The sequence below is a fragment of the Mustelus asterias genome, chromosome 3, assembly GCF_964213995.1.
Source record: "Mustelus asterias chromosome 3, sMusAst1.hap1.1, whole genome shotgun sequence".
NCBI lineage: Eukaryota > Metazoa > Chordata > Chondrichthyes > Carcharhiniformes > Triakidae > Mustelus > Mustelus asterias.
Window position 1 is genome coordinate 126,922,748 of NC_135803.1, and position 27,748 is coordinate 126,950,495.

At 41.3% G+C, this 27,748-nt stretch overlaps 1 protein-coding gene across 4 annotated transcripts in view; it reads right to left on the reverse strand.

The window, feature by feature from the left end:
- Nucleotides 1-1,491: 1,491 nt before the first annotated feature.
- The window catches only part of abhd6a (abhydrolase domain containing 6, acylglycerol lipase a), an 81,310-nt gene continuing 55,053 nt past the window's right edge, over nt 1,492-27,748 (reverse strand). For all 4 annotated transcript variants that reach the window (XM_078209553.1, XM_078209554.1, XM_078209556.1 and 1 more), the window contains exons 4-9: nt 27,220-27,333; nt 22,779-22,911; nt 20,213-20,370; nt 13,306-13,360; nt 6,379-6,479; nt 1,492-4,357 (exon numbers count right to left, since the gene is read on the reverse strand). In XM_078209553.1, the coding sequence (XP_078065679.1) occupies nt 4,175-4,357; nt 6,379-6,479; nt 13,306-13,360; nt 20,213-20,370; nt 22,779-22,911; nt 27,220-27,333 (744 nt within the window). In that variant the 3' untranslated portion in view covers nt 1,492-4,174. The remainder of the gene's footprint in view (nt 4,358-6,378; nt 6,480-13,305; nt 13,361-20,212; nt 20,371-22,778; nt 22,912-27,219; nt 27,334-27,748) is intronic.

The following is a 27,748-nucleotide window of genomic DNA, read 5'->3' on the forward strand; positions in this document are numbered from 1 at the left end:
GTGCAGAGGAGGTTTACCAGGATGCTGCCTGGTTTGGAGGGTAGGTCTCACGAGGAAAGGTTGAGGGAGCTAGGGCTTTTCTCTTTAGAACAGAGGAGGATGAGAGGCGACTTAATAGAGGTTTATAAGATGATAAGGGGGATAGAGTGGACGTTCAGAGACTATTTCCTCAGGTGAATGTAGCTGTTACTAGGGGGCATAACTATAAGGTTCATGGTGGGAGATAAAGGAGGGATGTCTGAGGTAGGTTCTTTACTCAGAGAGTGGTTGGGGTGTGGAATGGACTTCCTGCTGTGATAGTGGAGTCAGACACTTTAGGAAATTTCAAGCGGTTATTGGATAGGCACATGGAGCACACCAGAATGATAGGGAGTGGGATAGCTTGATCTTGGTTTTGGACAAAGCTCGGCATCGAGGGCCGAAGGGCCTGCACTGTGCTGTACTGTTCTATGTTCTATAATTATAGTTATTCTGGCACTTAAACACCAAACTGCAAAGCTGCAGGATTTTCCGTTTTCCTTACCTACTTAAGATGCTTGCTGAAATGCAAAAGTTAATGTGCCCTGAACTAACACAGAACTTACCTTAGTGAATCCATGGTTCAATAATCTGATATGAACTTAAGAGTTTAGACTGCATAGGTATTATGAAACAGCTCATTAACAGATCTTATCAGCAGCTCTGAGCATAAATAACTAATAACAGATAAATATGAATCTTGAAACCTCTGGAAGTTAGTTTGAAGGCTGGAGATGGGATATTTTGAGGGAGTGTGGAACTGATTTAAGGGGAACAGCATTGGATGAGATAAGGGAAGCTGATGTGAAGGTCTGGCAGATCAAGGAAAGAAGGTGTGTGCAAAGGCTAAAGAACCAAATGGCTCACTGGACGTTTCATAGTAAGAACTTTTGCAGGCCAGTTAAGTTCTGTCAATATAATACCTAGGTCCATTCCTAAAAAAAGAGTACATAGGATATGTTTTTGAAAGAAGCCACTGCATACGGTGGTGAAGAGATAGTCCTAATGTTTGATCCATGCTAACATTATTGGGTAGTTTGAGAAGTCATGAAGATGTGAGGCATCGATAAGAAAAATCAATAAAGAGCACAGGATTAAATAATCATGTTAATATATAGAACCTGAATATTGCTGGAAAAAGTTACATGCTCTCAAAGCTTTCCATCTTGCACTCATCAGGGCATATTCACAAGAATACCAGTTCTAATGGGAACAACAATTTATACTATATGAGAAGAAAGTGCTGATTGGTTGGCAAGTGGGCAATCAAGCCCTCTCTTCTCATGAAGCACACATTGTTGTTCCCTTTAAAATTGGGATTCTTGCAAATCTGTCCTGATGACTGCATGATAAAAAAAACTTTGATAACATGTATCCTTTTTCAGCAATACTCAAACAGGAATACTAGAGTCTAAAGAAATTTGAAATGGAATGAAAATGAAGTGCAAGAAGTGAATTGAGAGCAACAACATTGGTCAGAAGGTTTATTTTATTTTTATCCTACAACATGCATACTTAAGATTCTTACTGTACATTAATCTTTATTGGATGTAGTCAAAGTGGAAGAGGTAAAAAGAAATTTGTTTTCATCCTTCTTTACAAGCAACTTCTTGTACTCTATGACAGCATTTATTTACTCATGTATCTAGATAATACAAATGTCCGTCAGGGGAACTAAAACATTTGCTAGCAACTGCAACGTATATTGAATTATTAGGTTGAACAATGACTTTTTCAAAGAAACCACATTCATCAAACCTGTTCTTGTGAAAAATGACTGATTATTCCAGCAGGCAAGGTGATTTTCTTGAATGAGTCTATTGGATTTATTTTTTTACAGTTTTTTACCATTGCCCTATTCACAATCTACAATAAATAGAAAAGAGGCTACTTAATAGTACCTTATAGGAAAGTTAGATTTTTCCACTATATGGTCCATTATCATTTATTTATGCTTTCTTTCAGTATTTTAAGCCAGAAAAAGGTTTTAGAAATGAAGGATAATCATTTTATTACATTTTGCACTTATGTTGAGAAAGATGAACAATAAGCAAAACCAACAAATGAAACATGCACTCACTTTATAGGCGGTAACACAACTTAGCATATCCAAGGTTAAACAGAACAAACTTTGAAAATGCAAAACTTCCCCAATTCACCCAAATTGATACATTAGCTCCAGAAAATCATCCCCATTGGATGCATTCTTTTCCATGATGTATATATCCTCATGGACTGTAAGCAAGCCTGCCCATTGTGTTGCATTTGATAGCAGTTTGCTGTTGCAAAATCATATTGCATATCAATTAACTAGGCCTATTTCAATTCATACAGTTAGACCCCTTATCAGTAAGAAAGAGAGGGACGAAAACAGTTTCCTTCTTATTCCTTTCTCTCTCAGTTTTCCTGGCAGTTTTGTATTTAACCCCTAGTCATAGAGATGGAAGGATATTGTTGAATCCAATTTTGGAGCATAATGTCAATATTAACATATTTACAATGCTTTCAGTGAGAGATAACTTTCTTGGCAAAATATATCTCAGGCTGTGGATGGTTACCTTGGTCTTAAAATATCCACTAACAAGGCCATTTGTGTCTCAGTCAAAAATAACATTATCCACGGTAAACCACACTACTTCCCATTAGACCCGTAACGCTATCATATCTACTGCTTCATCCAACAGGGTTCTGCACCATGAACAACTCCACAGCCAGCAACTGCTGAACAGAAGCATTCTCGATTGGAGCATGATGGATGCTGGGTTTTTTTTTTACCTCTCTTTAGAGATGCAACACTCCATAGTCATAATCCAAGAGTTTAAGAGTTAGTGCAACTTGCTGAATGACTGTAGGCAAATTGAACTGACAGTTAGGAGTATGATTAACATATATGTGTTCCCCTCTCAATCCCAGTGGGATTGCATCACTTGACTGCTAGAATAATTTAAACTTACGCCCCAAATTTAAAAGAAAATAAGATTGTCTATCATCGGATTACTTATGCATTACCAATATTTCATTAAGTATAATCATTACAATAGCAATAGAATTCACAGAATTCATTGATTGGAATAAAGAAATAACAGCCAGGACATCTTAGTCATTTCTGAAAACAGCTTTAGCCTATTTGTGTCGTGATCTACAGTCATCTCAGTTCAGCTGGATAACAGAGGGACAGAGAAAAATCTAGACAATGAAATAAAGCAACACCTTACTTTTGGTAGCATTCTTCACAATGATTTATCTATAAGATTAAAATTTAGTATGAAAGTCTTACATTTTTAAAGATGTCTTCAGTGAACTTTTTCATTGTTCAATCCACTTAATCTCTTTGCCCAACTCTAATTTATTTTTAAAGTATTAAATTGTGTTTCACTTCAAATAAATGTTCCAAAGTTAATATAATTTATTTATTTCCCAACTTGTTATCTCTGTTAAAGCAGATAATATTGTGCAGAATTATGTTCACGATGTTTATTATCGTTGTGACTTTTAGCAATAGATTTATAGAGAACTTTTTATCATGGTACATTGTTACAAACAAATAGCTACGTAAGTGCAATTCCCTATCGAAACTACAAGAGAATCTCCGCTAAACAGTACTGATAGCAACTGTACCTTCCCTACAACATTATTGTTGAAATAATTACTACTAACCACAAACGCTTTGAAACCACCTTCTACAGATTTAAAATGTAGGAATCAAGCAATCAAAAAGAAAATAAAAACAATAATTTTAACTTCTAAAATATAAATTACATATTTAATAAATTATGGTAATAATTTGTGCATTTTACGAATCTAGCCTTGAACTGAAAATGGGAAGGTATTGTATCGCTGATGCCATTAAATGGTGAAACATAAATTGCCAAAAAGAAGAGTTGCCTAGCGTGGGAAATCTGGTAAAGAATAGTGCTTTTCTGTCATTTATGCTCCTTTTTATATACTGCATGCTTTTAATGTGCTGGCAATACTCTCTGTCTTTCAAAATTGTGTTTATGTAATTTGAAAGCACCACCAAAAACTGTTAACTAATGCTCTTAATGCAGGTAATTGGGGCATCAGTATTCAGTCAAGTCATATTGTTTCCTGGGAAATTATCACAGCATCTCATTTTATTTGCAATCCAAAGCGATACAGCTTTCATTTCTAAATGTTAGGCTAATTTCTTATTGCTTTCTGATCTTGTGTTTTGCAGAGAACCTGAAAACTCCAGGATAATTTTAGCGCTTTTGCGGGGCCGCTCCATTACCACAGAATGGCCGCAGTTTTCCAAGAGGTCCACTCTACAGCCAGGAATACTATCAGCAAGGACTCCAGCTCCAGAGACATCCAGTACCTGGGCACAAGAAGGGTAAGGAACAGAAACGTTTAGATCACCATTGTTACGATCCCAGTGGAGGAAAGATATAATCAAAATAGTTAAATTTACTGAATGACATCCAGATGAAGAAATTACCAACAACATTCCAGTTTTACTTGAACATGAATCAAAACCAACAGACACAAATTAAACACAAATCCATGGGCAAATGATACTTTAAAAGGTAAATTTCACTTCAAATTGTCGATACAACAAAGATACATCTTATGCAACCGTAACCATTCCCATCCTTTCCTGCCTAAATGTGGCACTGCATAGCTATATGGCTCCACAGTCCGCTGTACTTTATTCCTGCAGGGTAGATCAGGAGCCCTATCTGACAATAGCTGTCACCTCCGAGTTTTATCATCATTATCAGCAAGGCACATCTGTCTGAACCTGCTCTTCCGCGGGTCGCAACAATCTTGATGGAGTGGGGTTCCAGAGTTCCTTTTCAACTAACCAACCAATAACAACCCAGTTCACTGTTTGGCCACTTCTAGGAAAACACCCTGATTTGCAGCGAGTCTAAGCTATTGTAGTCACACAGCTTTCCAGGTTTTTGACCTTTTTAGCCGATTCATGCAGTACCTCCAAGAGCTCCTTTCTCCTTCGCTACCAGAAAATGAGCCAACTTCTTCCTGAGAGTGATTTGCTTCTTTTCCTCACAAGAATTCTCTTTCTCTCTGTCTTTGTCTGCTTCCTCTGTGTCTGCCTCTGAGCCTTCACCCAGCAGCTCCTTTCCCTTGCATCTGTCAGTCACACTTTTTTAGCTTGCTTCTTGTCAGTACTGCTTCCAGATTAAGGGTCGCCAGCAATCATGTGGATCAGTATTTCTTCTTATCCCATAAAATTGATCCCTTCACAATTGATGCAAACTCTCAAAATTCTCTTCAAACATACTTAAAAGCAATTACAGACTCCACAAACTGTTTAAAGAAATTACAAATTTTCCTTCTGTACTTCTTCCGGGTCAAAGGTATATTAAATTAATCTAAATCTAAATTATAAAAAGTGATAAATCTGTTATTTAAATATTTACACAAAAACATTTCAATTCTTAAAAATGTACCTTTGATTTTACTTTCAAATTTATGCTGCCTCACTCACTTTTAACTGATTCTGCCACAAGGTCCTACTCCACCTACATTGTCTAGGATCTTAATGATATTATAAGCACTTGGCTAACTAAGTATTTACGGAATTGTACCCCAACAGGATTCAATTTATTCAAGAGTGAAAAATCAGAGGAAAATAATTGATTTACCCATTAGTTATGTTCTGATTGGTTTTGGATAGTGTTTCTCATCATAATTTTGTTTGCACGTATTATCAGGTGATTTCAGCTTTGGTTCAGTGGTAGCATTCTCTCCTCATGAATCATTATAGGTTCAAGCCCCGCTCCAAGACTTGAACATATAGGGGGCGATCTTCCCCCAAAGTTTGAAAACCGAAGTGTTTGCTCAGGGGGAGGGGGGGCAAAACAGTTCTGGGAGGATGGCTTTTGGCACGAGACCAGTTCACGCCCAGCATGAAAGCCTGGCGCGCTATCCTCCTGAAAAGATCGCGCCCCAATCTATGCCATTATTTCAGCGTACTGAGGAAGTACCCCCATCTGCTCTCTAAGGTAGATGTAAAAGTTCTCTGGCATTATCTGGGGAATTCTCCCAGTGTTCTGACCAATATTTATCCCTCAATCAACATTACTGAACAGACTGGCTGACTTACTATCTCGTTGCCATTTCTCAGACTAAGCTGTGCACAAATTGGCCGCCAGGCTTTTGTTTCAAACATATTAGGGATTTGAAAACTACTGTGTAAAAGCTAGTGTTTTCCTTCTAAGAAAAATAGTGCCAATAATTTCTGCATTAGAATTCAAATTATAAGTAAGTAGCTGAAGAGTGAGTTTCAACAAGAGATTCTTTCTGTGCCGGTATATCATTAAGCCAGTGATATAACTGCAAAAGAATATAAAAATAATAGTTGCAGATTTTTACCTGATCCTGCTTTCCCCAAATGACCTGAGTCGGAGCTCTGATTAGTTTCATGTTTTCCTGCAATGTGTGCCTTGAGTTTTCTCCAACTATTTCCAGAAACACTATCCAAGTCACAGGGGAAAGAATTGAACAAGTCACAAAATTAAAAACTTAACTATGAGATTTTTAACCCAAGAAAGAATAAGAGATTCTTTTAAAATCATAGATAAAACTACTTTTTGGTGGCAGAATTCAAAAGTGTTTGAACTTCATTTGACTAGCAGAAATTCTGGTGTCTGATATAAAAAAGCAATACACCACAATGTGTCAGAATAACAGCAAGGCTAACAAATGATGCAGCAACTTCAGGAGAGGGGCAACTTCTTGGTTAAAAGCAGAAAAACAAAAGTTGCTCATTGAGATGCACTGCTGGAGGGTTAGCTTTGCGAAAACACCATCTTGCTGTTTGGCTCACTATTGTGATGATCAAATAGTATGAAATCGCTGTATTGGTGCAACAGATACAAACTAAACTCGTCACAGAAAGTTACAGCAGGCTGTCTAGAGTAATGCAAAGGTGCCATTTTTGGAGCCATTTAAGATCCTTGAATATATAATTAAGCTTGGATTATCCAAGATTCTTTTAACAATGTGTTCAGTGTTAAATACTGCCTAGGAACCTCACTGGCACTGAAAAGTAACTATTAATAGTGTCGCTCCTTATTCCTTCAGGTTTTAATTGATGCTGAGACGATTTTAAAATGTCATTATTTTTTATTTTCTCTTTATCTCTTCTCTTGCTCTTATTCTCATTTCTTGTTCCCTCTTTACTTCTCTATCTTCACTGGATTTGATGTTGAATTCACGCACTCTAATTTTCACTGGCTTCTCAGTTCTTGCACCGTTAATTTCTCAATCCCTCAAATCTTATTTGTTATTACAGTTGCTTTTCCTGTTCACTCAGATTCCAGATGCCCTGTTGCCTACACTGATTTGATTTGATTTATTATTGTCATATGTATTGGGATACAGTGAAAAGTATTATCTCTTGCATGCTATACAGACAAAACATACCATTTGTAGAGTACATATGGGAGCAGGAAAGGAGAGGGTACAGAATATAGTATTACAGTCAGAGCTAGAGTGTAGAGAAAGATCAACTTAATATAAAGTAGGTCCATTCAAAAGTTTGATGGCAGCAGGAAAGAAGCCGTTTTTGAGTTGGTTGGTACATGAGTTTTGTATCTTTTTCCCGACGGAAGAAGGTGGAAGAGAGTATGTCTGGTGTTGCCAGCTCACAATGTCAGCAACTTGCCATGCAAAAAATGGAAAAAACCCTAACTGGGGAAGACTAAATAATGGCAGACACCATTATTTGGTTGATGTACAGTGTAACAAAAATTGGGGTTAATAGATGTTGCCCAGATTGGAGAAGGGTCAGAAGTAATCTACCACAAAGTTTACTTTGGATGGACCTGAATACAAAACACACAATATCCAAATTTGCTCAGAACAGAAATGCAGGGTTTGGCAAAAGATGAGGTGGTGGAAAAGTTTCAGGAAGAACTAGACTTGTCAGTAGAATCGTCAGGTAGACCACAGGTATAATTAACATGGAGAAATATGAGGTACTGCACTTTAGGAGAAGAAGTGAGGAATTGATGTATATATTCAATGAAAAGATGCTGCACAGCATAGAGGAATAAAAACAATTAGTGGGTTTAAGTAAGTAATTTGCTAAAAAGGTAAATGCAGATGGATAGAGCCATAAAAAAGGCCAAAAGAGCATTCAGGCAATTATAACTTTGTATGTTGTAAATCATAGTTTAAAACTTGTATATTTTTTTGAGATGTGACCTCCATTTCATTTATTTTCATAGAATCCCTACAGTGCAGAAGGAGGCCTTTCGGCCCACTGAGTCTGCATTAACTCTCTAACAGAGCATCTTACCCAGGCCCTATCTCCGTAACCCCATGTATTTACCCTACTAGTCCCCCTATCCCTTGCTGCACTTTGAAAATGTGGCGTTTATTCTTGAACTTCTGCAGTGCAGATGGTGAAAGTGCATACATGTCCAAATGAGAATGGTGTGACCTAGAGGGGTACTTGGAGGTGATGGTGTTCCTATGTCCCTGCTGCCCTTGTCCTACCAGCTGGCAGAGGTTTTGGATTTGGGAGGTTGAAGAAAATCCTTCAGTAATGAGGAAAATGAGCCAGGATGTACAATGAGTGGCTAATCCAATACCATCCCTTTTTATCCCCTGCCAAAGTTGAAAATTGCACTCAACAACTAAACGATGAGAGACTGAATGAAGTAAGAGAGAAGAACAGAAGAGAGACAGTGAAAGAAATACATCATTAGTGTTCTCCACGCAACAGCCACCAGATGGAGTAAGTGTATAAACTGCATATAAAAGCAAGATATTCTTCTCAGCTTTGACTTAATGTTATGAAATAACATGAATTAGGAGCAGGAATAGACCAGTCAGCCTCTCGAGCCTGCTCTGCCATTCAACAAGATCGTGGCTGATGTGATTGTAACTTCAACCCCATATTCCTGCCTATCCCTAATAACCTTTCAATCTCTTGTCAATCAGGGATCAATCTAGCTCTGTATTAAAAATATTCAGAGGCACTGTTTCCACTTCCCTTTGAGGAAGAGAGTTTGAGACTCACAACCCTCGAGAGAACATTTTTTTCCTTATCTCTGTCTCAAATGAGTAACCCCTTATATTTAAACAGTGACCTCCTCGTTCTAGATTCTCCAACAAGAGGAACCATCCTCCAAATCTACCCTGTCAATACCCTACAGGACCTTAAAGCTTTCGATAAAGTTGTCCTTTATTTTTCTAAAATCTAGTGGATATAAACCTAATCTCTCCAAACTTTCCTCATATGACGACTGTTCATTCATGGTATTAGTCTAGTTTTAAATCTTTTTGCTGGAGATTTTCTTTAAAAATGTAATTGTTTGAAAAAACTTCTATTCACCTCTTTTATCACACACTCTATTCAATATTTCTTTCCCTCTTTTGTTCCACTTTCACTAAATTAATAATCTCAGCTGGGATGGAAATGGGGACATTATCGTTGGTTTCAACAATCCCACTAGGTACTTTCTCCTGATTGGCTACGCAACATTGGACAGCAATTTGGAAGTCTGGTGAGGACAGGATCAGACTTAGCTATGGTACCCCACATAGTCAAATAGCATACCATGTTTACACACAAAGCATGAGTGAGGTACTTATCACATACAATAGAGCCTTACAACCATAGAATCCCTACAGTGCAGAAATAGTCATTCGGCCCATTGAGTCTACACCAACTCTCTGAATGAGCATCCCACTCTGCATCCCCTCCGCCCTATCCCCTTAACCCTCCGCGTTTACCATGGCTAATCCACCTAACCTACACGTCTTTGGACACTAAGGGACAGTTTAGCATGGCCAATCCACCTATCCTGCACATGTTTGGACTGTGGGAGGAAACCGAGTGTAATGACCTCAACGAGGCCCATGAGGTTGGCTTCTTGGAGTATGAGCTCCCTGATTGAGGTAATCAGGGAATTTCACCTGTATATATATATTGAGGAGTGACAGGGGTACTGACACCTCGGATTTTGACTTTGTACTTGAAACACTCTTAGGAGTGGAATAGTGTTTGTAAATAAAGGGAATCTGCTGAAGGGACACCAGCCTCTGAGGAGTTATTTCACTGGAGTACCCGGAGGAAACTCATGCAGATATGGGAAGAATGTGCAAACTCTACACAGACAGTCACTCAAGGCCCGACTGTGAGGCAGCAGTGCTAACCACTGTGTCACTGTGCCATCCACATACCATCATTACCCATTATTATACATGAAAACTGTAAAGAATAGGAGAGAGAGGATGGCAATAGCACTTAACTCAACTATAAATAATCATGTGTTTTTAGTGAAAGAAAATCCATTTTAATGACAGAAAATTCAGCTGAAAGATTAATTTGACGTTTTCCAATTTCATTCCTATGAACGCTTGCTCTTAGTTTAGTGGTAGCTGATGCTTTTACCACTGATCTGAAGTGGTGTGGGTTTATGACTTATCTACACAACGGAAATCTGTGAAAAAGACCACCAACAAAATACACAGAGAATTACTAGAAAATCTGTAGGATATTATGTTAATTTACTTCAATAAAAGCACCACAACAATGCAAAATTTGGAAATTTTATCTACATTAGCAACCTTAAGAGACATCAAAAATGACCCACCTTTTCTTGGCACTAACCTATTTTCTAAACCCACGTACCTGATTATGGCAATTTTTATAGGTGTACATCAGGCCCTTAAAAATAATAGAGGATGCAATAACGGTTGGTGCAGTGGTGGGGATTAGCACAAATGAGCTGCTGACACTCACCACCTAAGTTCATAAATGAAGTACATTCACATATACAAGAGCGCACAGCAAACTATATCCTACCATGTATCACCGGCAAGAGTAGAACAGGAGTAAGGACAGGAAATTAAAAAGGGAAAAAAAAACTACAAATATTACAGTTTACTGTAATAATATCGAGATTCAGGGCTGTGAGAAAATGGGGGTATAACTCTTACCCCATCTACACGGTAAAAACTTGGATAATTTAATCAGAAGAAAGATATGAACCTGTGGGGTGTTGCTTACCTGTCCGTGGTTATCATTAATTATAGAATCATTCTCTTTATGGGGACAGTTGCAACTCTTTATGGGGTCTGTTTGGAAAATGTTGAAGACCTTAAGATTCTAGGTTTAGTTCAGTTGGATAAGACAAAGACTGCCCACAGTAAACTGGGCAAAATACCCAATCTGTAGTCAGGTAATACCACAGAGGATCAGTGGGTGGTTTTCAAAAATCATTTTGTGCTTTTTTTAAAACAATTGTGGGACATCGGCGTTGCTGGCTGGCCAGCATTTATTGATGTGGAGATACCGGCGTTGGACTGGGGTAAACACAGTAAGAAGCCTAACAACACCAGGTTAAAGACCAACAGGTTTATTTGGTAGCAAACACCACTAGCTTTCAGAGCGTGGTGCTCCTTCATCAGGTGGAGTGGGAGGGGCAGCACGCTCCGAAAGCTAGTGGTGTTTGCTACCAAATAAACCTGTTGGACTTTCACCTGGTGATGTTAGACTTCTTACAACATTTATTGTCCATCCCTAGTTACCCTCGAGAAGGTGGTCGTGAACTGCCTTCTTGAAACACTGCAATCCATGTGCTGTGGATTGACCCACAATGTCGTCAGGGAGGGAATTCCAGATTTTGACCCAGGGACTGCGAAGGAATGACAATATATTTCCAATCAAGATGGTGAGTGGCTTGGAGGGGAACTTGCAGGTGGTGGTGTTCCCGTGTATATGTTGCCCTTGCCCTTCTGGATGGAAGTGGTCATTGGTTTGGAAGGTGTTGTGTAAGGATCTTTGGTGAATTCTTGCAGTGCATCTTGTAGATAGAACACTGAGTGTCGGTGGTGGAGTTTGTGGATGTAATGCCAATCTAGCGGGCTGCTTTGTCCTGGAGAACCAGTATTGAACTGGTTTATCTCTCTAGGGGGCAAGGGCTCAACTTGCCTAAAAGATAGTCGAGGATAGTCAAATTGGTAAGAGCTACATGAAGCTAAAAGTGAAGAGAAACTTCAGATCCGGGTGAATGTAATATATACAAAGAATAGCAATGGGTGACAAAACAAATAGAGCTACTAAAAAGGAATATGAAAAGGAACTTGCGAGGAATATTAAAATCAACACAAAAACTTTGAGAATTACATTAGGAAAAGGGTGGTCAGGGAGTAATATGGGCCCCTTGAAAACTGATTATGGTGATATTATTAATGAAAATGAAGAAATAACAGGCATGTTGATGAATTAGTTTGCAGCAGTATTTACTGTGGAGGAAGACAGCGTATCAGACATCCCAAGGAAAATAATATTGAATCAGGGTCAGGGACTTGCCCAGATATGCGTGAGCAAAATTACAATCACAAAGAAATTAATGGCACTAAAGAGTGACAAACCTCAGGGCTTTAAAGTTAAGTAGGCGAGATCATTGCAGATCAAATGTTAAATTTAAAGCTGAGATTGACAGGTTTTTATTAACTAAAGATGTACTAAATGGCCCGCTCTTATACTTATGTTCCTAAGTTCTACTTTGTGATCTTAGTGCATGGACCAATAACCTGATCTACATAATAGCATTTAAGAAGAATTATGGGCCTGTCTTCGCCCAATGGTGTATTTTCCAGGCAACGCAACTATCCCTAATGTAATAAATATTTACACTTTTAAACTTAAGGTTTAACTGATTTGATTTGGTTTGGGGGAGGGAATGGTTATCTCCATTAGAATTATTGGAATTTTTATGTAACTCTATTCAGCTTCCAATTATAAATAGTCACACGGAAATTACTTAAAGCTATTTGTATGTATAATGAAACGAAGAATTAGGAGACAGATAAAGCCAGATGAGGGGGGCGGAAGTATGGGTTATGCTGATAGGGCTAAAGAAGGGTGCAAAGCAGAAACACCAGCATGGAGCATTTGGGCCAAATGCCTATTTCCGTGCTGCACATTCAATGTAATTCTTTGTAAGAACTCTGATTTTACTTTTTGTATATAGGCATAAATCATCTTGAATGATGTGGCAGTTGTTTCATTAGCTTTATTGAAGTGGGTCACTTCTAAGTTATCTGTAGCAGATAATAATTTGAGTTCCTATTAATTAAATGTTAAAGCACAATGTTACTGAACCCTTGGATAAGATGTTATAATGAAGACATGGATCATCAAGAATTAGAATCAGTGTCCTAACTAGTATCCCCCAGAGCAAACTGCCACATCTTCTCCACTAATCTTAAGCAGTTATAGGTTTATGTCAACTAATTTATAGCAAAGAGTGAAACATCTATTAAATAAAAATGTCTTACGTTCACGGTAAAAGTCATTGTGAGGCAGTCTAACATCCACAAGACCCTGAAGAATCTAAGAAAGTCACAAGGTTAGTAGAGTTAATTACATTTGGCAGAATGTACATTCAACAGTTATGTTTGCATCCTGGTGGAGATCCAATTGACTTATAGTTTATATTTAAGTTATTAAACACATGTCCATTTACATGTCCATCGTAGCTCTAAAGATTTCAGGAAGTGGCCATTATTCACCTAGTTTCATAATTATCAATGAGTGGGTTTTTGGACGTGAACCAATGGAAATTAATAAATCTGAGGCAAAGGATACAAGTGTGCTGGCATGTAGAATCTCACAATGACGCCTGTAGGTTTCACTACCAATCCCCCATAAAGCAGAATTGCCAATTTCAGAGGAGAGAAGGAAAAAAAGTGTTGCATTACTGTAGTGCTTTCAACACACAACACACAAAGGAAATTTCCAATCCTTCATAGCCAAAGATCATAAGAAATAAGAAAAGGAGTAGACCACTGAGTCTGCTCCGCCATTCAATAAGTTCATGGCTGATCGGATTGTGACCTTAATGCCACTGTCTTGCCTACTCCCGGTAATCTTTGACTTATTATTTTTACAGTGTACTCTATATTCTGTGGGCAAGATTTTTTGGATGGCAACTGCAGAGGCAGTGAGGAGTGCGTTCCTGCCAATCACAGCAACCCCATGGCCATTTGATGCTCCAAGGAGCATTAATTGGCTGGAGACAGGACTTTCGTGCACCCACTCAGGCCTCAGAGAGCCACTGGCCAATCTGATTGACCAGAAGCCTCTGTAGTCCCAGTAGCACCGGTGACAGCCATGCGTGGAACAACAAACAATCCACAGATTCTAAGTCCTGGTTCCAGGATTGGTAGGTGTGGAGGCCTTGCAGCAGGGAGGGAGCAAGAGGCCTTGGGTGAGGGGGGTGTTGATTGTGAGGCTAGGGGAGGAGGAAGCACCGTGGGGGGGGTGACAGAACTGGATGTGGAAAGGGGGGCCCTAGAGGCTCCCGACTTCCAACTCAAGGCCCAGCTTCCTCCTGCCCCTGAACTCCTACCACCAGCCTAAAAATTGAGGCCAGGTGCGAAGTGGCCTTTTAAGTAAAGGGGCTCAATTGGGGTAAGGATGGGAGGGTCACCCTAGGCCTTGCCCACCTCATGTTAAAATGTGGACAGCTCAGGGTGGATGGGAGGGTGACGGGAAGGCCACTGAGGGAATTTTACAGGTCAGTCAACATACAAATCCGCTGGCAGGGGACCTTAAAATTTTGCCCCGTACTCTCTGAGGTTTAGGAGACTGAGAGGTAATCTCACTGAAACATTGAAGATTCTGAAAGGGCTCGGCAGGGTAGATACTGAGACATTAATTCCCCTGGCTGGGGAATCCAGAACATGGGAACAGTTTCAGGATAAGGGGCCAATCATTTGGGACTGAGATGAGGCGAAATTTCTTCAGTCAAAGTGCTGCGAATCTTTGAAATTCTCCACCCCAAAGAGTTGTGGATGCTCCATCATTGAACATATTTAAAGCTGAGATAAACAGAGTTTTGGTCTCTCAGGGAATCAAATGATATGGAGAGCAGGTGGAAAGTGGAGTTGAAGCCATAATTGTATTGAATGGTGGAGCAGACTAGACAGGCTGTCCACTCCTGCTCCTATTTCTTATTTTCTTAGTCACTGTTGTTATGTTGACAAAAAACAAATAAGTCCCAAAAAACAGCAATGAGCTAAATGATTGATTAATTGGTTTGTTGAAGGGAGAAATGTTGGTCAGGATATATTCCAGTTTTTCGTCGAATGATGTTGCGGGATATTTTACATCTATGATATATTCTGACAATGCAGCACTTCCTCAGTCCTGCACTGAAGTTTTCGCTCGGATTATGTTGTTGGTCAGTCCTTTAGCGAAGCTAAAGCCCATTATCTTGCAAGTCTGAAACAAGAGCCACTTAACCAAACTGACAACTGGAAAAAACAATTTTCTCCCTTTCAGGTGTTAAAGATTGTGAGCTTCAATATCTCAGAAGTACAAACACTTCTCTGGCTCCTTAGAATCATAGAATCCCTACAGTGCAGAAAGAGGCCATTCGGCCCATCGAATTTGCACCGACCACAATCCCACCCACGGCCTATTCCTGTAGCTCCACATATTTACCCCGCTAATCCCTATAACCTACGCATCCCGGGACTCTAAGGGGCAATTTAGCATGACCAATCAACCTAACCTGCACATCTTTGGACTGTGGGAGTAAACCGGAGCACCTGGAAGAAACTCACGCAGATACGGGGAGAATGTGCAAACTCCACAAAAATTGTGACCCAAGCCAGGAATTGAACCCAGGTCCCTGGAGCTGTGAGGTAGCAGCGTTAACCACTGTGCCACCAAGGTTGAGAAGGCAGGGCCTTCAAGAATAACGGTGCCAGTGCGGGAATTGAACCCGTGCCGTTGCCGTCGCTCTGCATCACAAACCAACTGTCCAGCCAACTGAGCTAACCGACACCCCTTCTTCCTTTTCATTTCCCTTTGACCCTACCCTTTCTCCCTATAATCACCCTTTGTGGTATATTCACAAAACCTTCTGACCTTCCCTTCTCTGATCTGTCCTCAGCAAAGACCTCGGATTTATCCCCTTAACCCCCATCTGAAATGAATTCTGAACTCAGCACAATATTGAGCTTTTATTCCATCATCTTCCCTCCACACTCACTTCTTTGGCAGAGTGCCTCTGACCCCCTACACAGCAGACTTTTTATTCATCTCCGATATTTATTTCCACCTGGACCGTGTGATGCCAACACCCTGGGAATGGTTAAGAATGCACATCAATCTCCCTGTGGCCAAAAACAGCAATCCGGGAGATTTTAAAACTATATTTTTAAGCAAAATTCAGATTTCTGGACCAATCTGTCATCAGTAGCAGCCACCATGAACAAAGAACAAAGAAAATTACAGCACAGAAACAGGCCCTTCAGCCCTCCAAGCCTGCACCGACTATGCTGCCCGATTCAAATAAAACCCCCTACCCTTCCGGGGACCATATCTCTCCATGCCCATCCTATTCTTATATTTGTCAAGACGCCCCTTAAAAGTCACTATTGTAGGGGAAGAAACTATACTTCTCATCATGAAGCACTGCAATGTGGCGACATTACAGCCGATGCAACGCTACCCAATCAAATTCAAGTCTTAAATTGAGCCTCTTAAGAGTAAAGCATTTTTATCTCTAAACTTCCAACGTTATTCACCCTCATTGCCAATTTGACCCATTTCTCTAATTAAACTTGGTGTGTTTTCCTCTTTCATGCTGCCTTAGGACTTGTTTGCGCCATGGCACCAGCTTTCCATGACATTACTTCTGCCAACATCTCTTGGAACATGTCCATCTGTTGCTAACCCTACCTGGACCCCTCCCTCTGGCCTTGTACCCACTCTAGATTTCTGGATGGTGAACTGTCAGCAGACCATCAGCTGCCTCAATTTCTCTGCCTATGTCACTAATTCTAATCAATCTCCCCTGAACATGCTGCACTCGGTTTTCCAAGATCAAACCTGCTGACAAGACCAATACTGTTGCTGTCTGGCAAACAGACCTCTACTTATCAGAAGTCGAATGTCAGCTCTCTGACATGTCCACCCACCTCCCACTAGTACAAGACTCCATTACTGAATGTGAAGAGATTGGACCATATGGGCGGCACAGTGGTTAGCACTGCTGCCTCACAGCGCCAGGGACCCGGGTTCGATTCCTGGCTTGGATCACTGTCTGTGTGGAGTCTGCACATTCTCCCTGTGTCTGCATGGGTTTCTTCCGGGTGCTCCGGTTTCTTCTCACATTCCAAAGATGTGCGGGTTAGGTGGATTAGCCATGCTAAATTGCCCTTTAGTGTCAGGGTGACTAGCTAGGGTAAATACATGGGGTAATGGGAATAGGGCCTGGGTGGGATTGTGGTCAATCCAATTCGATGGGCCGAATAGCCTCCTTCTGCATTGTAGGATTCTATAATCTTCTGAACAACGACTTCCACTCCTCGCTGTAACAACGAAGCCTCTGGCCAGCGATCCAGGACATAACTGGCAAAGAAGAGCAGCCCGGAAAACATTCCCCTTTTTGTTAATCAACACTGGCTGCCATATTCAGCTAAGCTTATAAAGGTCTTGTGGGTTGGTGGGTAAGTGAGGGCGAGTGAGTGAATGGGTGGATGAGTGTGTGAGTGAGTGAATGAGTGAGTGTGTGAGTGAATGAATGAGTGAGTGTGTGAGTGAATGAATGAGTGAGTGTGTGAGTGAATGAATGAGTGAGTGTGTGAGTGAATGAATGAGTGAGTGTGTGAGTGAATGAATGAGTGAGTGTGTGAGTGTATGAATGAGTGAGTGTGTGAGTGTATGAATGAGTGAGTGTGTGAGTGAATGAATGAGTGAGTGTGTGAGTGTATGAATGGGTGGGTGGGTGAGTGAGTGGAAGGGAGAGACTGGGAGCAGGGAATGGAGTCCTTACAGAAACCAGGCCATCAAGGTCTACAAGTACTTGGAAGCTGCTTTTATACTGCACCAGACCCATCCTAAAGCTAGCAGCTCGTGAAAGCGAGATCGGACAACCCGAAAGTAAACATTAATGCAAATTGCCTCTCTACAGATGCTGCCTTACCTGCTAAATGTTTATTGGGAATGGATTTTCTGTTTTTATCCCCATTTCAAATGACCAGATTCATGAAGGTTGGCTTCTGGGACATTTTACTACGTGATAGGTACTTTATAAACCAAAGGTGGTGTTGTTGGGTCAATAGGATGGGGGCTACAACGAGCAATTTGGAACAGTAAACACATTTTGAATGATTTGTGCTTCATTTAACTACTTGCTGAATGTGATATTTTCTCATTTTAAGAGTAATATGAAGTAATCTCATCAGCACACTCTTTATTTTCTGCATAAAATGGTTATTCTCTGAGCTTTGAAAAAAATCAATTTTTATTGAATGTATTATTGGGGCAACTGATCAAATAATTTTAATAATTAATACACTAGATCGGAGGTGTACTCATGGTATTTACAGAGCAGATTCTATGATTATGGATGAAGTTATACAGTGGCTTTGACTGTTATTATGTTTTCATCCATTTTATGTCTTACTGTTTTTAATGAAACCCTGGATAGAATGTGTGCGCCAATGAAATTTTTCTCTTTAACAAGTAGGTAAAAATGAATAAAAGTCTTATGTCTACCACGCATCAGTGACACTGCAAACGGCAGACTTAATAGTCTTATCTGTAACTTTGTTTAAAAAACATTTCCTGCTGTCTTTCTGACCTTGCCTCTCCCCAAGTCTAGGTGCCAGCCAGGAATTTATAACCAGTTGATAAGTACAGATACTTCCCTCCCAATCAGCCTCGAGTTAATCACAGGATATGCTATTTACTGGGTACTCAAGAATTAACTTTAAAAAAAGGACAGGCCTGATTAAATACAACAACCTCTCAACCACTAAAGATCACCACAATGCTCCAGATCCAAAGTGACCATCAACATCACTGAAAACTGTGGCATTCGCAGCCTAAATTAATAGCAGATATAACCACAGCAATGCAATGTCAATTCTAAGCCTTATTTTCTCTCTAAAAATGCTTAGTTGCAGGGTTACTTTGTGGAGTTCCAAATAGAGCTCTTGGGTGTCAGTTGTGGCATGCTCAGCTGAGTCATAAGGTTACAGGTTCAAATCCCGCTCCAGGACTTGAGCTCAAGAATCATGGCTACTGTTTCAGTGCAATACTGAGGGTGTGCTGTACTGTTAGAAGTGACTGGGCGGGATTTTCTGGTCACCCAAGGTAAACAGACCGTTGCATTGTCCGTGTCCCGCCCACTACGATTCCCATGGTGGGTGGGATGGGAAAATTCTGCCTGATGTATTTTGGCTGAGAAATTAAACTGAGGCCTTGTCTGCCTGCGCTGCTGGATTTAAAAGATGCCATGGTACTACTTCAGAGAAGAGCAGGGGTGTTATTGCGAGTGTCCAGGCCGATATCTATCCCTCAATTGATTATCTGGTCACATTGCTGTTTATGGAAGCTTGCTGTGCGTGAAATTGGCTACTGTGTCTCCTGCTTTACAACAGCGACTACAATTCAAAAAGTATTTCACTGGCCGTGAGGCAATTTGAGACATCCGGGGTCGTGGAAAGTATGCTATAAATGCGAGTCTTTCTTTTTCTCCTGTTTGCAGTGTGGCAGATGGGTCAGAATGATTCATGGGCACAGAGATACATCTGCAACATGTCCAGTCACAATGGATGATGCCAGCATGTTCAGCCTCTTCAGAAAAGGAAATCGGGTTAGCTGTGTTCCTCCTCCTGCTTTCTGTAAAGCAATTGCTTTCCTGCTGATTACATTAAAAAGAAATAAACCGCAGCAAGGACAAGTATGCTTGCAATTGCCAGGCATGAAGATGTGACGTATGAACAGTGCGTCAAATCTCCAAGGGTACAAACAATATTAAAACTTTAACTGGAGATGGTTAATTATACCCTTTGAGCACAACTACAGGATGGTAAATATGTGAGGCTGAAAGCTGGAGGAGATTTGTACTCTGCTGGAATTGAGGAATAAAAAGGATATCAAACTGTGTTGTCATTGGAAACATTTGTTGGTAAAGAGACCATATGGTTGCTGTCAGCTGACTGTATGTTGGAAGCTTCACCAACATGAAATGTCTATTCTCATCCCGTGTGCAGCATAATGCTGATTAAAAAGAGTGTTTCCTAACACAGAGATTTTCATTGTTATACAACTGAGATATTGAAGCAGGAAGCATTTTGTAACAAACGCACTTCCACAAGGACTCCCTTGTCTCCTCTGTCCACCCCCACCGCAAGCTGCCAACTTTGAAACAAGGTCACATACCTGCTGAGGTACTTTGAAGCGGACATAGGAACAAAGCTTCAGCATCTCTTCCATCTCCTCAGGGGTAGATGGAATGAGGGGAACTTTACTAACATCTCCTGTCTGCTCCAATGACTTCAGTTCTTTCACAAATTTGCTTTCATTGGGATACCGCAGACCTATACCAAGAATGAACAATTTCACCAGATTAAAACTAAACAGAGACATTCTAAATAAACATTCTGAGGTTGTGGTCTGGTCGGACTTTATATGTTCTGTCCCTAGCGAATCATCAGTTAATGTCCTGTAAACATGGATTCACCAAAGCTTTGGGCCCTCCGTGGAGAAGAATACAATCCCAGTCAACAGAGGACATCAATATTTTAATGGCTGTTTCATTCAGCTTGATTGCTCCCAATCTGTCGCAGTATTGGCCTGAGGCAAAGTCAGATGCAATGAACCACGTGAACTGGATTCATGTGAACTACAATAACCTTCATTAAATCTCAGGTGTCACATTAAATTTTAAATCGGTTTGCACTTTATCTACCCGCTCTCTTACAACTCTGGCCAGAATTTCACACTCCCCCACATGGCCTCCATCTGCACGGTAGAAACTCTATGAGAGAGAGCAAGAGAGAGCAAAATGTCCTTCCCCAAATTGAGACCCTTAAGTGACCAATGATTTGCCATTTAAGGGCTGTTTCCCACCCAGCCTCAATTTTTAGGCTAATGGGAAGATTGAACCTCCATGGGGGAAGCCAGAAATACAACAATGTTACATCTCGGGCAGGAACACCATCAGAACACCACCCTTCCCCTTAAGGTCTGGTGGCCTCCCCCTAACCCACCACCCCTCAGTAAGGTCTGTTGTCCCCAACCTCCCCTCTTCCAGCTTCTTCTCCAAGATCTCTCATTCCCCCCCCACTCCTGTAGGCTTTCCCTACCCTCTCCGCCTGGAGACTCCCTTGAATCTCCCTGAGCCTTCTGTTCCCAGACTCGGGGCCCGATTTTACCATCAGGTTGCACCCATTTTCGGGTGCGAAAACTTGGTAAAGCCGGACTTAATGGGCTGCATGCCCAACTTACTGGCACTTCCCCCTTTACCACCGCATTCGCCCATCCAGAATTGGCGCGAAACAGACATGCTCCACAAAAGTCCGATTCGGGCGCTCCAGTTAGTGAGGAGGTAAGTGCCGAGCATCTGACGACTCTCGGCTTGAGATCAGTGGAGGGGATGGGGGGAGGGGGGGGGGGTCCGCTGCCACTCTCCCTGTGATCGGTGGGGCAGAAAGGGGGGAGGGGCCTGCGATCGGTCTGGGTGGCAGGGGATGGGGGGATAAGGGGGTCAGTAATGTTATGGGGGTGGGGCAATGTCTGTGGGGGCCAGGGGGAGGCAGTATCCAGCCCGGGAGCTGCATTCTATCATTTTTTTTCCTGCTCATGCGCAGCTGGAGGCGCCGATCGGAGCTGCAGGATTTTGGACATGTTAAGCCCCGTCCATAGGCTTCTGCAGCGTGATTCGGAATTGCTGCTATTTTTTCAGGCAGAGTGCGTATGGGAGCACCTGAGAACGGGTCTAAAAGTCGGATCTGAAACACTCCAAGTTTCAAGTCCGCCCAGCACTTAGAATCAAAATGGTGAAATAGGGCCCTCAGTCTCTGGTGTTTTCTTGAACGACCTCTTCTGTCTACTGCAGTGCTGTAGCTGCAGGCCAATCAGGGTGAGCCTTCTTGCCAAGTGAGGAGTGAAGTCCCGCCCGCAGCCAATCAACACTCATTGGAGTGTAAATTGGACAATCAGTTTGACTCCTGGGATGGCAGGAATCAAGACCCCGCCATCCAAAAAATTCAGGCCATTGTTTTCCTTTCACTAAAATAGAAGCAAAATACTGGATAATACTGCATATTGAGTATCTGTAAACTCTCACTGCCTGGTGTTGTGAAACTACAGCAAAAGTATAAGAGGAGATGTTCTCGCCAGCAGCTTTCTGCTGGAATTAAGCACTTCATGTATAACCTCTGCCTTAAAATAATGCTGTGAGAATGACAAAACTTCAAAGCTCAATGCTCTGATCGAAGATCTCTGACCTGAAATGTTAACTTAGTTTCTGTCTAACCTGCTGAGTGATCCCCGCAATATCATAGAATCCCTACAGTGCAGAAGGAGGCCCTTCGGCCCATTGAGTCTGCACCGACAACAATCCCACCCAGGCCCTATCCCCACAACCCCACACATTTACCCCACCAATCCCTCTAACTTACACATCCCAGGACACTAAAGTTCAATTTAGAATGGCCAACGCACCTAACTTGCACATCTTTGGACTGTGGGAGGAAACCGGAGCACCCAATGGAAACCCACGCAGACACGGGGAGAATGTGCAAACTCCACACAGACAGTGACCCAAGCCGGGAATCGAACCCAGGTCTCTGGAGCTGTGAGGCAGCAGTGTTGACCACTGTGCCGCCGTGCCACCCATATTTTTGTTTCTATCTCAGATTTACAGGCATCCAGAGCATTTTGCTTTTGTACAGGTCAGCGTTCCCTTGTTTTGAACTTAAATTTAGAATTAGTAAGGGTTTACCTGCAGGGCAGATAAGAGTTAGGCCACAGATGTCTGTTGGGTGCCGAGCAGCGTAAACACCAGCAACATTACCGCCCATCGATGTACCAATTAGATGAAATGGTTTCCTATTCAACCCAATGCATTCAACAAACTGGAAAGAGAGAAAAAAAACAGATATTCAAGATTTACAAATCAACTCAAGTAAGTTGACCTAGATATTTGTGCTCTGTCTTCAGAAACAAGAATGCTACTTAAATCATTGTTTCTAAATAAACAAACATGCCTTTATTTCTACGTCAATGCAATAAATAGTTCAAAGTTTAAGTTTATTTATTAGTGTCACAAGTAGGCTTACATTAACACTGCAATGAAGTTACTGTGAAAATCCCCTAGACGCCACACTCCAGCACCTGTTCGGGTACACTGCGGGAGAATTTAGCATAGCCCATGCATCTAACCAGCATGTCTTTTGGACTGTGGGAGGGAATCGGAGCACCCGGAGGAAACCCACGCAGACACGCGGAGAACGTGCAGACTCCACACAGACCCCAGCCGGGAATTGAACTCGGGTCCCTGGCGCTGTGAGGCAGCAGTGCTAACCACTGTGCCACCATGCAGTACGATTTGGCTTTTGCAAAGAGGGTAGATGAACAAACCCCTCTGGCAAAGTAAATTCACACATTTTCTAAGTCAAAATATTCTAGCAAAAGAATTTGAAGGATTGCGGAATACACCAAGGTGGAAATCCAATCCATTCCCTTTGTGATTTATCCTGAGCTTCCGAGACATTATCTGTTTTGGAAAATGAATCACATGACTACGAATAAGGGATTATCCCTTTGAAATCCTACTGAAAGGAGAGATCAGCGTCTCAATTTAATCAGCTTCAGGAGAAATGTTGTTGTTGAGGATGATGTCCAATTATAAAACATTAAAGCATTGTGGAGACGTCACTATCACGATACTGTGTATGCTTTTCGGTCCACGTGGTAGTTTAATTAAAAAGTTCACTGGAAGAACTCCAACATCTGAACAGATGTTTGTCGTAGTAATTAATTGTATTGATGAAACCAAAATATGCTCGATTCTGTCAGCGGGAAGATACAAGTTACCATGGAGATAAGCTTATTTACCATGAGAGATCATGTTCATTTATTCAGAATGTTAATTAAATTCCCATGTCATCAGGCATGAAGTCCTTCAATCAAGAAATAAGCTTCTGTTGAGAAACATTAAGAATATTAGGCCGCGGCTGCAGCTCTTTTATCAGCTGAGATGGAGTTGGCTCAGAACTGCACACTGAACAAATCCAAAAGTGGGCCTTGTATTAACCCATTTCAAGAAGGTGCCCTCAGTAAAACTAAAACAGCAATTACTATTAAAAAGTCTGTCAGGTTCAATCCAACTACTTGACTTCCACATCTATTTTCAGTTAGTAACCTACTTCATTTGCAGCGAGGACTTCATTAATGTTTGACAAAGCATATCTAATTCTCCCGCGACTGTGATTCTAATAGCAGCAGTACCATTATGTGGTTGTAGATTTAAAGTTTATTTATCAGTGTCACAAGTAGGCTTACATTAACACCGCAATGAAGTTACTATGAAAATCCCCTAGTTGCTACTCCAGCGCCTGTTCGGATACACTGAGGGAGAATTGAGCATGGCCAAAGCACCTAACCAGCACGTCTTTCGGACTGTGAGAGGAAACCGGAGCATCTGGAGGAAACCCACGCAGACATGGGGAGATGGCGCAGACTCTGCACAGACAGTGATCCAAGCCGGGAATCAAACCCGGGTCCCTGGCGTTGTGAGGCATTAGTGCTAACCACTGTGCCACCGTGCAGCGAATAGTTGTGCTGTACAAGCCAGGAGGGTCTGATCATCGGTCTGCACCAAGTTAGCTGATCTCGCAACAAAACCTGTTAAACAGCAAATGTTAGTGAGCTGTTTGATCATGGCAACGTCACACCTGACCTAGATATTGTCCTCATTCGATATCCATACAGGCACACCGCGAGTAAGAGATCCAGCATAATATTTAGGAACAGTAACCTTAGCTGGGTTATCTTTCCTTAAGCCATGAGCACTGAAACTTTAAAAAAAATACTCCATTCTTAAAGTTACAAAGCCAATGTGTGCAGAAGGCAGGACAAGCCCTTAATCCATTTCCTTGCTCCAAAAAACAATACAAATTCAAATTGAATCCAATTCATGGTCCCCATAAGAGTGACATACAAGATCCAAGCTGATAAGGAAAGGCATCGCACCTGATCTTGGTCTTGACTGAACACTTGAACTTAATCAAAAGGCCGATGAACACTCAGCCTCAACATCCGTGTGTTAGAGAAAGGAAGGGGAATGAACAATGAATCTTGCTTCTGATCGCTATTCAAGGATCCCTCCTTTAAGTGTGCATGTGAGGATAGTATTGAGCTAAGCTGTAATTCTTCCATCAACCAATAATCTGCCAACATTGGCTGTTGAAGCATATTGATGAGTAATGAATACTTGGCTTTTGAGGCAACTCACTGGGATATAGTTCCACAACCACTATGGAATTAACATAGACAGGGAGGAGAGAAAATTAGGGAGATACATTTTTGAAAAGATTCAAGTTAAGTGGCATTTAAGTTACCAAAGCTTTCCTTGGAATGAATAGCCTCTGGGCTCTTCATACAGCAAGTAACTGTTGACCTGCCTAATCACCCAGCTTTTTGGATCTGCATTTAACTTTGATCAACAGTGTAAGTGCAAACCTTGTTCCAGTTACCATTTGGAGGCACAGTATAAAAGGGGCAAATTCAGTACCAAGGGAACAAGGAGAAACACTCTACCACTCCAGAAAGAGTATCAATTTAGGATTGCAGGAAATGGCCCCTCAAACCTGTTCTGCCACTCGTTTAGATCATGACTGATCTATACTCCATTGATCCACCTTAGCTCTATATCCTTTGACACCCTATAGAACAGAAATCCATTGCTGTCAGTCTTGAAAGGTCAGCATCCGCTGCCTGTTTGCATTTTGTCTCGTGTGAAAATGTGCTTCCTGATTTCCTTTCGAAATATCCTGGCCTTTTTTTTGAAAATTATAGCCCCTTATTTTCGATTTCCCTACCAAAGGAAACAATTTCTCTATATTTACCCTATTCAAGCCTTTTAATATTTTAAACACCTCAACACAGATTACCCCTCAAGGGAATTCAGGCCAAATTCATGGAAGCTGTCCTTGTAATTTAATCCTCGAAGTTCCAGTAATATTCCGAATATTTATTTTAAAACTTGACATTCGGCCTCCAGCATCTTATAAAGTGCCATCAGCCCTTCTTGTAAATGTAAAAGATCCCATGGCGCTATTCAAGAAAGAATGGGGAAGGTTTCCTGGGGTCCTGGCCCCTAACCAAATTAACCCATCACCAGTAGAGATTATCTGGCCATTTATCTCATTTTTGTTCATGGGACTTTGCTGTGAGCAAATTGGCTGCCCTTTCTTTTGATGCCAATCAAATAAACTTAATCAAACAAACTCAGGGACAAAGCAAGAAGGACAGCCCCCAAAAAGAAGGGAATCGCCCGAAACAAAAGACGATGCGTAAAGGAAACTTAAAACATCAAACCAGCCCCTGTGGGATCCAACGGGCAGGGAAAGCCTCAACAGCGTCCGTGGACTCCGTATGCTCCCTCTCCAGGGACACATGGCCACGAATATAGCTGTGGGTAGAGGGGCAGACAGTCAGGTCGGACGACCCCCTTTGTCACCCGCTGCCTGAACCTGTTTATGGCAAGCTTGTAGAATATTATCTATTTATCTGTTATTATCTGTTTATGGCAAGCTTGTAGAATAAGCCTGTTGGACTTTAACCTGGTGTTGTTAGACTTCTTACTATGGCAAGCTTGGGGCAAATTGGCTGCCTTGTGACTACACTTCAAAAGTGTTTAATTGGCTGTTAAGCGCATTGAGGAATCTTAAAGTCATGAAAGGCATATCTAAATGCAAGTCCTTCCTGCCCTCTAGTCATATAAATGGTGTCTGAATTCTGTCCTTGAATTCATTCTATAATTGAATATTTCTCATTGAACTTAAAGGAATCTCAATCCAAATACATGAATATATCAATTTGCCACCTGTCTTAGATAATGCCAGCTATTAGAAACAAATCTCTATTTAAAAAAATATAGATAACTGAGCTAACAGATATCACAGATAAGTAATATTCACATGCAAATACTTCCCATATTGGAGAAATTCAATCAGACCTGTGCAACGAAGGCTTGGAACAAGAGGTAAATGATAATATTGTACACCTACCGCAGAAAGTCAATGATTCTTCCAAGATTCAAGAATAAGGGCTCCATGGCAAAGCTGGCATTTCAGTGAAGCCACACTGATTTGATGAAATTCTGATTTCAGTCTCATGAGTAATTACATGTTCAAAGCTGCAGTAAATGAACAACTCACCTGGTGAATCCTGTTCACTTGTCCCTCTATGGAGTAATCGTCTATACAAGTGCGGGTTGTGCCCTCATGGCCTGGCATGTCAACACAGATCAGGTGCAGGTTCTTAGGCAGAAACTGTGAAAGAACAATGTACAATCTAAGCTACTTTTGTTCACAAATCAGAATGCTACATGTTATTCAATCACTTCTAGTAGTACTAAATATGTTGTTTATTGGTTAGTACAACACCATGGCTCAAATTTTCCAATCAGCTTTGGGACCCCTTTGTCCGACATTGATGTAGTCGGGCTCCCAGGGAGCTTGGGCTGCAGCAAGATACGAAAGAACAGAAAGGGATAAACAGGCAGCCTAGCTGTAGGATCCAAACTCACTGCAGGTAGATACATGACAAATTACTAATTACTACGTCTCAGACAGCACGAGACAGTCATACCCCAAGTGATACCCTTCGGAGATTACAGCAACAATAAAGGATCATTACCACTTATCATGACCCCACAATGTCTAGAGAAGACGCATAAGATCTGTT